The sequence below is a fragment of the Hemicordylus capensis genome, chromosome 5 (assembly GCF_027244095.1).
Source record: "Hemicordylus capensis ecotype Gifberg chromosome 5, rHemCap1.1.pri, whole genome shotgun sequence".
NCBI classification, from domain to species: domain Eukaryota; kingdom Metazoa; phylum Chordata; class Lepidosauria; order Squamata; family Cordylidae; genus Hemicordylus; species Hemicordylus capensis.
Genome location: NC_069661.1, coordinates 56,989,142 through 57,003,124, shown reverse-complemented (window position 1 = coordinate 57,003,124; position 13,983 = coordinate 56,989,142). Strand labels below are relative to the sequence as shown.

Sequence of the window (13,983 nt, the reverse complement as noted above, 5' to 3'; positions counted from 1 at the left end):
AACAGCGGGTGTAGTGGTTAGAGTGCTGGACTAGGGCTAGGACCGGGGAGACCCGAGTTCGAATCCCGATTCAGCCATGATACCTGCTGGACAACTCTGGGCCAGTCACTCTCTCAGCCTAACCTACTTCACAGGTTGGCTGTGAGGAGAAACTTTGGTATGTAGTGCACCGCTCTGGGCTCCTTGAAGAGCCAGCGTGGTGTAGTGCTTGGAGTGCTGGACTGGGACCGGGGAGACCCGAATTCAAATCCCCATTCAGCCATGAAACGAGCTGGGTGTCTCTGGGCCAGTCACTCTCTCAGCCTAACCTACTTCACAGGGTTGTTGTGAGGAGAAACTCCTTGGAGGAAGAGCAGGATATAAATGTAGTGATGATGATGATGATGATGATGATATTATTATTATTATTATTATTATTATTATTATTATTATTAAGTGGGAGATAAAATGTTGATAATGATAATGATGAAAATAAAATTAATAAAAAAGCTTCTCCACTTCTTCACGAGGTGCCGCCGCCACCTCGCGGAGGGCATGGACGCACTCGACTCTCCTTAGCCACAGGGTCTCCTGGATGACCTCACCTCGGTAGGTCGTCGTCCAAGGCTGATGGCACAACTCTGATAGAGAAGGGCACAGGTAATCTAGGGGCCCCACTCTAAGGCGACCATGGTTTGCTGGACTGGTACCCCTCTCTGTCGAGGCCTCAGTGCCTCTACTGCTACGGCTGGATCTTCTTACCCAAGGGCTGTTGCTTCAGCCAGACTGGGCATGGTTCCACTACATGCCTGGAGTTAACCGCACGCTGTTAGCGAAGAGAGGGCTATTCCAGGACGGTGCAAGACACAATCTGGGCCACTGGGCGCCAAAGCACCAATAGGAATTACCAGATGACTTGGGCCGTCTTCCTCAGAAAGGCCGCCTTAGATGGGCTAGGCATTAAAAAGAGAGAGAGAGAGAGAGAGAGAGAGAGAGATGCTTGGCCAAAGTCCCCCAAGATCCGGCCTTCCCTTCCTACAGGCAGGCCTGGACCAGGGCCTGAGACCCATTACTCTGAAACAACAGACCTCAGCTTCGGTCTGGAGCCTGAGGAGAGCAGGAAGTATTCAACTCCACCCCCACCTCTCTTGTTTTTTCTAGGAGCTACCAATATCGCTCTTCCACTGATTCATCGCCTTTCTTCATGGAACTTCAATAAGGTCCTGAATGCCCTCACATGGGCCCCTTTTGAACTGATTTTGTCTATCCCGCTAAAGTAGCTATCCGACAAGGTCCTCTCTTAGTGATGATCACTCTGGCACACAGAGTATCGGAATCGGGGGGCGCTCTTGGTTCGAAGGGAGCTCTGCGTCTTCCAGCCAGACGTGGTGGTCCTTAAGACATAGGGTCCTTTGACCCTACCTTGGTCAAAATAAAGAATTAAATATATTAATAAACTCAGTCTTCCAAGCCCATACATTCCCTTGTATGCTTGTACGCAGTTGGCATTCCCTGGAGGGCTGCAGGGCCTGACGTACCTACATTCAAAGGACAAAGGACCTAAGGCGGTCCGAGGCCCTCCGCGTGTCCCTCCACGCGACTTCACAGGGCTCTAAGGTGCCTAAGGTGACCTTAGCTCGTTGGCCGAGGGCATGCATCAGCACAGCCTACCACGCCCCGTCAACCCAGCTTCCATGGGGCATCATAGCACTCTCTACCACAGGGCAGCCACCTCAGTGGCTTTCACAGCACAGGCGCCGCTAGGGGAAATATGATGGGCATCCACATGGCCTGCCATTTCTCCCTTTCTCAAGCACTACCAAATTGGGGGATGGGTGCTCCAGCAAGTGGTACAGAACTGATCCTTCCCCCCCACCCCATGGTAACTTATAACTGCTCTGGTAAGTCCCTTTGTGAGCCGTGACCTCCTACTTCGAGGGAGAAAGAAACACTGGACCTACCGTGAAGGGTTCTTTCTCCTCTGAAGTAGGAGGTCACGCGGCCCACCCGTGGATCAGGGACTAGTGTGGTGTCAGGCCATGCCTCTCTGCGCCAACCTTCGGGACTAATTGTTCCGATGCTAATCTTGGAACAATCTCCGTTTCTCCCTTGATTAATATCTCAGGGCTTCTGTCCTCTATCCTACTCCCTTTGCGTGCTAACCTCTAGTTCCACAACACTGTGGAGTTCTGCAGCCAAATCATGAAATGCGACAGTCGGAACTGGGGAATCACACCTGAGCATGCTGGGAGAAGGGGGACGGACTTCAGCTACTTGAAAAACACCTGAGATTTCCTGTCTATCGGGAGCAAGGAGTGGAAGTTAACCCTTTGTGAGCCGTGACCTCCTACTTCAGAGGAGAAAGAACCCTTCACGGTAGGTCCAATGTTTCTTTTTGTTAATGGCCCCAGTACAGAAACCCTAGGTCTTTACAAGAACCACCGATTACTCTGGTAGGGAGGGAGAAGAGAAAGGAGTTGAAAATGTCTACAGCAGCAGGCATCTCTAAAGATACAAAGGGAGAACTTGAATTAGTAGTAGTAGTAGATGAATCAGCAGCGTGCACTGAATGAGAACCTCATCTGCCATACTGAAAAAATAATTTCTCTGAAAAATATCTTTTCTTTGAATCCTGCTGGTGGTCATCACATTTATTTCATTATTAGTGAAAATAACTGGTTTGATCTGAGCCGTAGGTTCTTCCCACTAGCTGAAAATAAGGGACAAATAGTGTCCCATAAGGGACAGACAATTTGGGCTGAAATAAGGGATGTCCCTGCTAATAAGGAACTGTTGGTAACCCTTGTCTCAAGGCTCCTGTGGAACTGTGCTTTTGCAGAGGAACAGGCAGAGTTGCATGTAGGCTCCTATCCCACCCCTGCAGCGCCTAGAAGCTTCTGTGTTTTGTTAAGATGTTAGCCACTTTCTGTTGTGTATTATACGTCCCTTTGTGCTCACATTGTTCTGGAAAGGCAGCTAGGAAATTGCATATTTACTAGGCTAATGTGGATTACATAGATTTACAATTGGGCTTAATAAAAAAGTTGCAGTAGGCGACAAATCCAGTTATAAATAGACAACTGTAAAAGCTTACATATACTGAACAAATGAATAATTCAATTACCTTGACTATATTTTGAGGTATTATGATGGTTGCAGCCAATGGAGGCTCCTCATTTGGGCAGAGGGTGCTGCCCCCCCTCGTTGCCAGACCCACATTCCCTCACCAAACATGCCTTCTCTTTGTGTGTCTCTTGCTTGAATGTTGCTATTGCATTTCCATTGCTTGCCAATAGATGGCCCTGGCTGTTGGTCTTTTTTCGAAATTCCCTTTTAAAGCCTCTTAGGGTGTTCAGTGGGATCCGTTGCCCCCGAATGAAGTAATTACCATACTTAATCACAACCCAAATTGTATATTTAGTGCCCCAGAATTTGCCTTTCTCCCCCCCCCCCCCAGTGGGCTACCAATCAGAAGTCACAATAGCTTAAAGGTAAAGTTGTGTTGAGTCGGTGTCGACTCCTGGCAATCACAGAGCCACAGAATACAGGAGAGGTTTACCATTGCCATTTCCCACACAGTAAGAGATGATATCTTTCAGCATCTTTCCTATATCGCTGCTGCCTTATATAGTAGTCTGGGAAACATACCAGCAGGGAATCGAACCAGCAACCTCTTGCTCCCTAGGCAAGTTACTTCCCCACTGTGCCATTAGGTGGCTTAGAGGCACCTATTACAGGCACCTGTTCTGACCAGTAGCCAGCAAACAAGGCCAGCTCAGTCATCTGATTTCCCAGGGTCCTTCTAGGCAGGTTGAGCAGACTCTGGAGATCTGTGTGCAAAATGGGAGCACTCAGTCTGCAAACAAATGGAGTTCAGAAGGTAGGGGCCCTGTCTGCTTTTCTCCAGCCTCCTCTTCTCTAGAGGGAAGCCAGCCCTTCCCTGGACTGGGAAGCCAGTCCTCACTCAGCATCCTGACGAAGCCCTCAGAAGGCATTGGATTTCTCCAGCATTCGCTTGGAGATCTTTTCTTTTTTTTAAATGCCACTAGCAAATCTTGGCAACATTCAGATCTAGAGAATGAGGGGGAAGTGGGGGATAATGGTGGACTGGCACTTCCTCCAGGTAGGTTTTAAAAAAAACAAAAACAAAAAAACAGCAGCAAGCAAGCTCTCTCCCCCCCCCCCCCCGCTTTTTGGGACTTTAAGCAAAGCCTCTTGCGAGCTTAGCTTAGCTTCTCACCTCCCTTGAAGGTTAAGGGGTGGGGGGTTATAGCTTCCAAATAATACAAGGCATATTAACTGAAATTACTGACTGGACAATTTCAGACTTATCCTGTTGGAAATGTGTGTGTCCTTAATGCAGAAATATGCCTTTTCATTTTTAAGAATTCTGAGGTTGTTGCCTATTGTTCATGGGAAACCTAACAGGCACAGCTTGGTAACCAGGCCAGTCCAAAATAGTCAAGTAGTTCCACCACTCTAGTCCTTATGCCAGTGTCGGTGGGTTATTTTGTGTTGCTGGGGGGTGGGGGAGTGGTAGTCTTACTGAAAGAAGAGGTCCTCAGCATAAGTTCTTTGGGCAGGTTTGTGATTTATATGGTTTCAATTTTCAAACCTGACAAAGGATTCTCTCAAGTAAATGCCACATAGAGCTGCAGCCAATTCTGTACAGTACCTTCATGAATGTTTATATTGTGAGAAGAGAAAGGAAGCAACAAGACTTGCTTAAAAAAAAATTAAGTATGTACTCTGTGTGCTTATTTGTGAGAAGATAGGAAACCAGTGGGCTCTGTGTGTGGACAAATACACTGTGATATTTTCAAGTGGTGTGAAACGTGTGTATGCAGGTGCTGCCTGCAGACAGGCGTGCAAGACTCCTCTCCACTTCACTTGATCTTCTTAGTCTAGTCCTGTATGGATTGCAAGGAGGGGAGAAGTGGAGGTGATGCTGACAGAAAAAGGATAGAGCTACTGAGGGGAAGAAGAAGAGGCATGGGGACTTGAGGGAGGGAGAGAGCATTGCTACTTTCCACACCGATACCTACAATTAATTGCTCTAAGGGCAGGGCTCCTTCCCTCTCCTCTGCCCCCTGAGGGAGCAGCAACTACGCCACAGTTCCCACTCTACCACGAGCGTTCTGTAACTCCCCTCCAGTTGTTCCCTGTCTATAGAAGCAAAATATTGATAACCTATTTCATTGCTTTGTTAAATGAATATCATCCTATTGCTGTGCTGGCCCTGATGCTCAGCCTCAAAGGGGACGGAAGTGACTCAGGGTGCAGCTACTGTGGTCCTGGAAGCAGTGGCACCACTATAGAGAACCTCAGGCATTGCATCCCCCTTGGGGCAAATGGGAAGAACTGCAGTAGCACTTGATTCTCAACAGTGGCACCATTGCTTCTAGGTCCACAGCAGTGGTCCCTCTAATTCTTTTCATCTCTGTGTAGAATGAGTTTTGTTCTGGGCAGCAGAATCGAGGCACTATGTGTGCGCATGCATTCAGAGTGGGGCCTTTCTAATTCAACCTGAGCAGGATCTAAAATTAACTGAACAGACATCAGAAAACTTGTGAGCATGCGCACGTGCACACCCCTTAGTGGGAACAGTGGTTCACAGCAGTGGCACCACAAGTCACTCCTGTCCTCCCAGTGGCTGCGCATCAGATTAGTCACTAAATTTACATAAGGGTATAATTTTAATGTAGCTGTCAACTTTCTGTTAGTTCATGTAAGTGAAATGGTTTCTCCTTAAGCAATAAACAGCCAAATACAATTGTGACTTAGGAGCCATTATTTAGTCAGTGTGTTCATTTACCACCAGTGGCCGCTTGATTCAGGTCTGGTTGAAAACCTATGGTGTCAGACCACTCAAGCTGTGAAGTATTATTTCTAAGCATGTGTTTCAGTCTTTCAAACTGTTCTTTGCAGCTGGCCGTAAACCAAAAGCCCAAACACCATCAACCATTTCCAGTGCATCGCCGGATTTGGGTATAAAGAAGAAGCCAAGAGAAGGCAAAGGTGACTTTTGCGTAACAATTCTTCTTGTAATATTGCAAAGTAACTGGCAGAAATACCGGGATGCTCCCATATAATTATTAGATTGCAGCATTTCTTTTTTTGAGCTGTTTTAATGTCGGCATGTTGACTTGCTTCATGAAACTGTTTGTTAGACTTTTGCTTTCCCAGGTACCTTCTGTCTCTTAAAAGTGAGCATGCCATCTTCTCACCCTGCCACTGGAAATCTGCAGTCACATTTTGGAAGCATGCAGAGTATATCTATGTTCCTGTTCAATAAAAATGGCTTGAATGGTTCCCTGACAATGGCTCCTGATGTCTATCAAGAGAAACATGTGGCTGGAAACATTTCAAACTGTAGCAAAGGTCTTATTCAAGTTTAGGAGGACTGCTTGAAAGACTTGTGAGGCACAGGGTTGTCATTCTTTCATAGAATTATTCATAAGCTAAGCATTCATTTTTGTCCTGCTGTTCAGAGCCCATTCCCTCTCTTTGGTTCTGCTAAAATAGGGCCAAGTGCCAGAAAACTGACACTTGAGAGACGTGAGAAAGGTCTTACCAGCTTTTTAGGGATGTAGGGTATTTTTATAATGTGAAACGATTTATTAATTTTAATCCTGTTTTGATCCTCATTTGATTGCTTCTGATTGTTCATTTCAACTCGGGCCTGATTGTTTTTCTCCGTCACTGCTTAAGGTTGTAGTATTGACTTTCTAGTGATTCTTGATGCCTGGACAACGTTGTGACACCTATTTGTCATCACTTTGTACTGGAGATAAGCAAGTTAGTCAGAACGAGCCTTCAGGTTTGCTGTTTAGTTTATAGGCTCTTCAAAAACCAAACTGGTTTTGCTCTTTAAAGCCTTATACATGTGGGACCAGGATATCACAAGGACTGTCTTCTTCCATATGAACCTGCGCAACTTAGACCTGTTTTGGTCACTTAGACTAGGGATGTGAACGGAACTGGTTCGGAGGCCATATATGGGCCTCTGAATTGGTTGACGCGCACCTTGCTCTTCCAGCCAAAGAGGGCATGGGGTGGCAGGGAAGTAGCTGCCTCCCCGATGGGAACTTTACAAATAGAGCGCCAGTAGGGGGAAAGCAGAGGGAGGGGTAAGTGCACTCACCCCCGCTCTTAAAGCTATCCCCCCTTCAACCCCCCCCCGCCAGTTCCATGCACATCCCTAGCCTAGACCTGGTGAGATCAGAAGTGTGGTGATTAGGGCGAGGGCTTTCTCAGTGCTGGTGCCTTGAATATGTGGAATGCTCTCTCCTGGTGGGTTGAGCGCTAGCATTCTTGTCTTCTCATTGCCAAGAACAATCTGTTATTCAAGTCTTTTAATAGCACTTATTAATTGCTTTTTTGCTGCTTGTATTGATTTTCGTGCTCTTCTGCTTTTTAAAAACATCTTAATATGTGGTGTTTATTTTAGCTTTCTTACTTTATCTTGTTGTCTTGTTTTCTGTAAGCCACTTTGAATATTTGTATAGAAAAGATACTTAGAAATGTTTTTGATAAACAGATATGTAGCTTTTCCAGTTGGAATTCCAAGACAGAATCTAAGTGTTTCTAAAGTAACGTTTTGTTAATAAACTTTAGTTGTATATTATATCCTGAATCTGAGTGGACATTTGTATTGTCCTTTCACAATATGGCTTCAGTTTAACGAGAGCAAAAGTTTGTGCAATACAGACTGGTGGAAGGTTGCCCCCTACTGAATTGCCAGTATATCACAATAGTGTATAAAACATCAATAAGTGGTTTTGTCAGATATACAGTATATTTTGCCTATTAGTCTAGCTGTCCAGGATTCTTGTTTTAGACCATGGACATTAGGATTCCTTAATTTTTTCTTTCTTTGACACCTTTCTGCTTTTTAAACATTAAAGTGAGCTGAAATACTTTTTTTAAAAAAAAACTTATTTTATTTATGTATCTTTATATATTATAATTGTATTTTGCTTGCTGGTAGTTGTTTTATAAGTCAGCCTCAGCATGCCATTGATTAAGTCCCTTCTTTTACTATTGCTAAAAATGCTTGTCTAATTTACTTTTTCTCTAGCCTTTCCTTCAAAAGGTGTCAGGTGCTTTAGGTGAAACAGGCAATTAAGAGTGCTCTGTATGCACTAGGAAATCAAGAAAATAAGATTGTTTGGAGAACTCTGTGGTACACTCATGAAAGGAGGGACCTTTGACCACTGAAAAAATAAATATCTTAACTCAGACATTCTAGTGGTAAAAATTAGAAACTTGGGGGTGAGGAAAATGTTTACTGTCTGCATGCAACTTGGCAGCCTAGAGACAAACTTCATCCCTTCCAAACTTAAAATCCATCTTCATATCATAAGAAGAATGTACATATGTAACCTCTTCTTGCTGTAGCTAGTCCTGTAAGGACACGCTTTGTTTTTTATTTGGTGATTTTTAAATATGTGAGTTGCCCTGACACTTATATTTGTATTTTAGGAAATACCACCTACTTGTGGGAATTTCTTCTAGATCTGCTTCAGGACAAAAACACTTGTCCTCGATATATCAAATGGACTCAGCGGGAGAAAGGCATCTTTAAGCTTGTGGACTCAAAAGCAGTCTCCAAACTCTGGGGGAAACACAAGAACAAGCCTGACATGAACTATGAAACAATGGGAAGGGCTCTCAGGTAAAGACAAAGATGGGTGGGGTGGGGGTGGCGGTGCACACAGTGTGTGAGAACTGCTTTAAACTTTGCGTAGAATTCAGGATGCATATGCTGTTTTGAAGAAAAGCCTGTTGTTGCTTGGAAACTTAAAAGGACAAAAAATTGTTTTTATTGACATTATATACACTTTTCTTTGTATATTTTTGTGCAGATACTACTATCAAAGAGGAATTTTGGCCAAAGTGGAAGGGCAGAGGCTTGTATATCAGTTTAAGGAGATGCCCAAAAACATTGTGGTTATTGACGACAAGAGTGAATGTGGTGGTGAAGATTTAGTAATGTCTACAGATGAGAAATCATTGGAACGAGTGTCATTGTCGGCAGAAAGCCTCTTGAAAGCGGCAACCTCTGCTCGCGCAGGAAAAAGTGCTTCTCAGTTGAACTGCACCAGAGCAGAGAAGCCAGTTACGAGGGTGGTGAATATCACATCACCAGGACATGAAATGTCATCTTGTTCTCCCACCACTGTTCCAGCAACGACAGCTCCCAGGTGAGTTGCCCTGTTGGATGGGCTGAAGTTTAGGAAGCTAGGAGAGTGCCTTTGGGTGAAGCTGCACGTACCTTCCAAAAAACCCTATGAAGACTGGATGACAAGGAATCCAGGAAAGGATTCCTTGGATATTAAAAGGAAATATAAACTGTTCCACACACAGTAAACCAAATTATTTTAAAAACCCAAGGATTTGAACTGGGACCTGTTCAGTATGGAGCCCTTTTGCAAAATTAGGCTGTTACTTGATAGCTTTGGTTGTTGACCTTTTGCTTAATAAAGGCTTGACTCAACTGTAAAGCCAATAGTAATGCAGAACTTTGATTTAAAAGCTAGCTGTTAAACAAGGCAGTACTCTACTACTCCTGAGGAGAGCTGGTCTTATGGTAGCAAGCATGACTTGTCCCCTTAGCTAAGCAGTGTCTACCCTGGTTGCATATGAATGGGAGACTTGATGTGTGAGCACTGTAAGATGTTCGCCTCAGGGGATGGAGCCGCTCTGGGAAGAGCAGAAGGTTCCAAGTTCCCTCCCTGGCATCTCCAAGATAGGGTTGAGAGAGATTCCTGCCTGCAACCTTGGAGGAGCTGCTGCCAGTCTGTGGAGACAATACTGAGCTAGATGGATCTAGGGTCTGACTCAGTATATGGCAGCTTCCTATGTAAGCTATATTTTTGTGGATTTTTGCTGTAATTCTCAAAGCAGTAGAGATCTACAATTTCAATCTATCCAATCTACAGAGACACAAAGCATTTTTTCCTTTCTTGTAGGAGAGACCTGATCAATGGCAGGTAACTTACTTCGATTGGTTCATATCTCTTGTTTGGTCTTAACACAGTGTTTGTCTTCATGTATTTGACAGAACTGTTCGTGTGGCCATGCAAGTGCCTGTTGTAATGACATCTCTGGGACAGAAAATATCTACTGTTGCAGTGCAGTCAGTAAATGCAGGGTCACCATTGATTACCAACACTAGCCCGACGACTGCAACATCACCAAAGGTAGTAATCCAGACAATCCCTACAGTGATGCCAGCATCTGCTGAAAATGGAGAGAAAATTACCATGCAGCCTGCAAAAATCATTACTATCCCTGCTACACAACTTGCACAGTGCCAGCTGCAAACAAAAACTGGTCTTCCTGGGACAGGAAGTATTAACCTAGTTGGAACACCACTAGCTGTGAGAGCACTTACTCCCGTGTCCATAGCCCATGGGACACCAGTGATGCGATTCTCCATGCCTGCTCAGCAGGCAGGTAGCCATACTCCTCCCAGAGTAATTAGCGCAGTTATAAAAGGGCCAGAAGTCAAATCTGAAGCCGTGGCTTTAAAGCAGGAACGGGAGGTTAAGACACTTCAGCTTGTGCAAGAAGAAAAGCCAGCAGATGGAACCAAGACAGTTACCCACGTAGTCGTCGTCAGTACACCCTCAGCCATTGCCCTCCCCGTGACCATGAAAACGGAGGGAATCGTGACATGCGAGAAATGAAGAGGCAGCTATGGACATGAATTGCATAGACCATTGTGAAATTAAGCAAACTGACATGTTTAGGGAGGCAGGGACACAATCAAGAAGTAAAAACAGTTTTGGTTTTTTTAAAAAAAATGCTAATAGTTATTCATATATCTGAAGCTTACTGGAAGCAAATTAATGTCCCATGTTTCAGTGGGAATTGGAACCACATCCACATACTGACACAACTGCCTCTTGCAAATGGGGGAAACGACTAAGCTGATGAAGAAGGAAGATTGAAGATTCCAGGCACGGAAGGGGGCTCAAGAGTCTCATTGCATTATCCAGTTACACTAAGACATGGAACACTAAGCTGGTTCTGTGAGGGGTTCTTGGTTTCTGTGTATGGGGAGTCAGAAGAGTCTCACTGTTACAATAGACAAATCTGATGCATTTCAATGCGCATACCAGCAATTATTACTGTGTACTCACAGTATCCAACTGGTGCTATGTGAAAAAAAAACCTCTGCTACTAGGTATTCTAGAATGTGAATTAAAGGAGAGGGTTAAGGAGCTTCTAAAAGAAGATGGAGACCTAGAGGGACTTTTGTATCATACAGCTTAAGCAGATGTAAAATGAAAGCCTTAGACTGATTTTCAGTTGTTTTTCCTTGAAATAAGCTAATGGCTTGTTTGTGTAAAGCATTTTTTATTAAAACAATTTTTAAAAAATCTTATACCTAGCACAGTATTGTTATAGAATTACATGTAACATATTTTGTATGGTAGTTAAGTCTGTCAGTTTCTTAATTGTGGACAAAGTGGCAACAGGGTTGTGTCAGCCTTTTGCTGCGCCACACCTGGGGCACACACTTCGCCCTCGACATCTGTGCATACATTTCAATTTCAGCTTCTACTCTGTCACTTGAAAGGTCACGCTTGGCACGAACTCTTGTCAGGTAGTTAAAAGCCTGTACATTTTTTTTAGTTGAAGTTAGAGAGAAGTACCAGTGTTCAGAATGAACTATAATAGTTTGTATATTCAACATTTAAAGTATATTCTATTTTGTTGTACTCTTGTTTCAAAGTGTATTCAAGTAGGTTTTACTGAAATACAGAAATGAAATTTAAGTTGAGTCTCTCTTTTTTTTTAAAAAAAAGCCTGTCATCTGATGTTTCTCTAAGTCTATTGTATTGGATAGCTTGCCTCTTTAGTGTCCATGCCGCTAACAGACTGAAAAAGACTTTCAGAGGACAGAGTTGGGAAATCCATCTGGCATTGCAGTGGCTAGTTGCATTGCTTCTGCTATTGACAATACAGGCTCCACCCTGTCTGGCTTGCCTGACCAAGCCTCCTTTTATCAGGGCTTTGGCCCTCCAGCTATGGCTGGATGACAACTCCTAGCATCTCTGATCATTGGCCCCTGGGGGTGATAGGAGTTGTAGTCTAACAGCTGAAGGGCTGAGGTTGTGCAGCCCTGCACTATATCAAGGGTAACCCAGCATCGTGATGGGAATTTGGGGCACAACCTTTCATTAAGTGAAAGTGTACAGATGTACACTTTTTGTATGAATGATGTACCTGTCTTCATTTTATTTATTCAATTTCTATACTGCCCTTCCAAAAATGGCTCAGGGCAGTTTACACAGAGAAATAAATAAATAAGATGGAACCCTGTCCCCGAAGGGTTCACAATCAAAAGAAACATAAGATATATACCAGCAACAGTTACTGGAGGTACTGTGCTGGGGGTGGATAGGGCCAGTTACTCTTTCCCTGCTAAATAAGAGAATCACCATGTTAAAAGGTGCCTCTTTGTCAAGTTAAGCAGGGGTCTTAAAAGTGAACCTGGGTACATACACTTCAAATGCATGTTTCAGATAGGAAAAATACTGCTGAACCTGTGTTCAGATCTATACCTGTGTTGATCATAATGTGTGAATAGGGCTAATAAGGCAGTAGTACTAGAACCTTCCTGAATAGAGTGGTGCTGTAAAAATATTCAGAGGGTGACATGGGTAGAAGTGTCATCATCCTCTTGCAACCAGCTGCAGTGAAAGATAGACATGCTTTGGTTTCTTTTTTTGTATTCCAGCCCTGACAGCTCTTTGGCATATGTAGGCAATTGCAGAATCCCTGTTTTCCTGCACTGGTTGTAGAGGCTTAATAAAATAAGTTGCCAAGTATTCTACAAGCAGAATTCCTCTGCATTCAGAAAACCAAGGATTCATGTGGTAATCTCAAAGTCCGGAGTCATCTTCTCTGAAATGTCAAACCATGTAGGCTGTTGCATGATGATTGCAATCCCTATGATATACTTGCCTGCATTCACACTTAAAAGATGCTTCAAATTAAACATTTTCTGATTGTCTACTTCAGGAAATCACTTCTGTGTGAAAGAAAAGTCCATATAAAGTGAGTGATGGTCACAAGCAGATGTTTTGTGTGTAGACATGCATTCAGTAGTCACAACCAATCCTAATGTACATCTAATCAATTCCAGTGCATTTGCTAGTCAATGACTGAATAAACTTATATTTCAACCCCAGTGCATACACTCACTGAGAAGAACATGCAGTAACATGAGGCTTTTCTACCTTTCATACTAGAAATCCATCTTGTTTTGATTTGGAAGAATACAAGTTCTTTTACTTCCTGGAATAGAGGTACTGATTTTCTTATGCTGTGCTCAACATAGACCTCACACAAGAGGTTTTATTTTTGGAAAACTTGATCCATTTGTAAAACAGGGTGGAGTCATGTATAGGAGCCACTCCTGTGAAAGTCCCCCCCCCCCACCTGGCCTCTTTCAGCAATCAAATGGCCAGCCATGCTTGCCTCCTTTTAAGTGTGACCACTGCTATCTGCCATGCTGTTGCTACATAGTGTGCATACAGTACTATTAATTGCCTTGTCAAACAAGCTGCAACACAATCTTTCCCCTCTTGAAAAGAAGGGATTCTAATTCTGCAACAAAAGTGCCCCCCCCCCACAACATGTTTTTTCAAGAAAACTTCTCCCTTCCTGTAAAATGGCTGCTATGGAAAAACTCCAAAAATTCAGCCTGGTCCAAGTAATGTGTAGTAATTGCTCTGCAGAACACACTTAAATTGAAATGGCCACATTTACGGTCAGAGGCTGGCATCCTGCACAATGGTACAACATCCAGTAATGTTGCATGCACATTTCTGGAAGTTGTGCAAGTTGTGCAAATGATACGCATAAGCCTATTCCAAGGGGGTTGCATTTTAACATGTTCTATGTAGTGTCTGTGTGACACCGATGGGATTTATGTCTGTGTAGAGACCCACATCAGAACATTACAGAGCTACAGGCAGCTGTTTG

The 13,983-nt window shown here is 43.8% G+C and overlaps 1 protein-coding gene across 7 annotated transcripts in view; it reads left to right on the top strand.

Moving 5' to 3' along the window:
• The window catches only part of ELF2 (E74 like ETS transcription factor 2), a 65,246-nt gene extending 53,478 nt beyond the window's left edge, over window positions 1–11,768 (top strand). For all 7 annotated transcript variants that reach the window (XM_053253284.1, XM_053253285.1, XM_053253286.1 and 4 more), the window contains 4 exons: window positions 5,908–5,997; window positions 8,464–8,656; window positions 8,847–9,185; window positions 10,046–11,768. In XM_053253284.1, the coding sequence (XP_053109259.1) occupies window positions 5,908–5,997; window positions 8,464–8,656; window positions 8,847–9,185; window positions 10,046–10,673 (1,250 nt within the window). In that variant the 3' untranslated portion in view covers window positions 10,674–11,768. The remainder of the gene's footprint in view (window positions 1–5,907; window positions 5,998–8,463; window positions 8,657–8,846; window positions 9,186–10,045) is intronic.
• The last annotated feature ends 2,215 nt before the right edge of the window (window positions 11,769–13,983 follow it).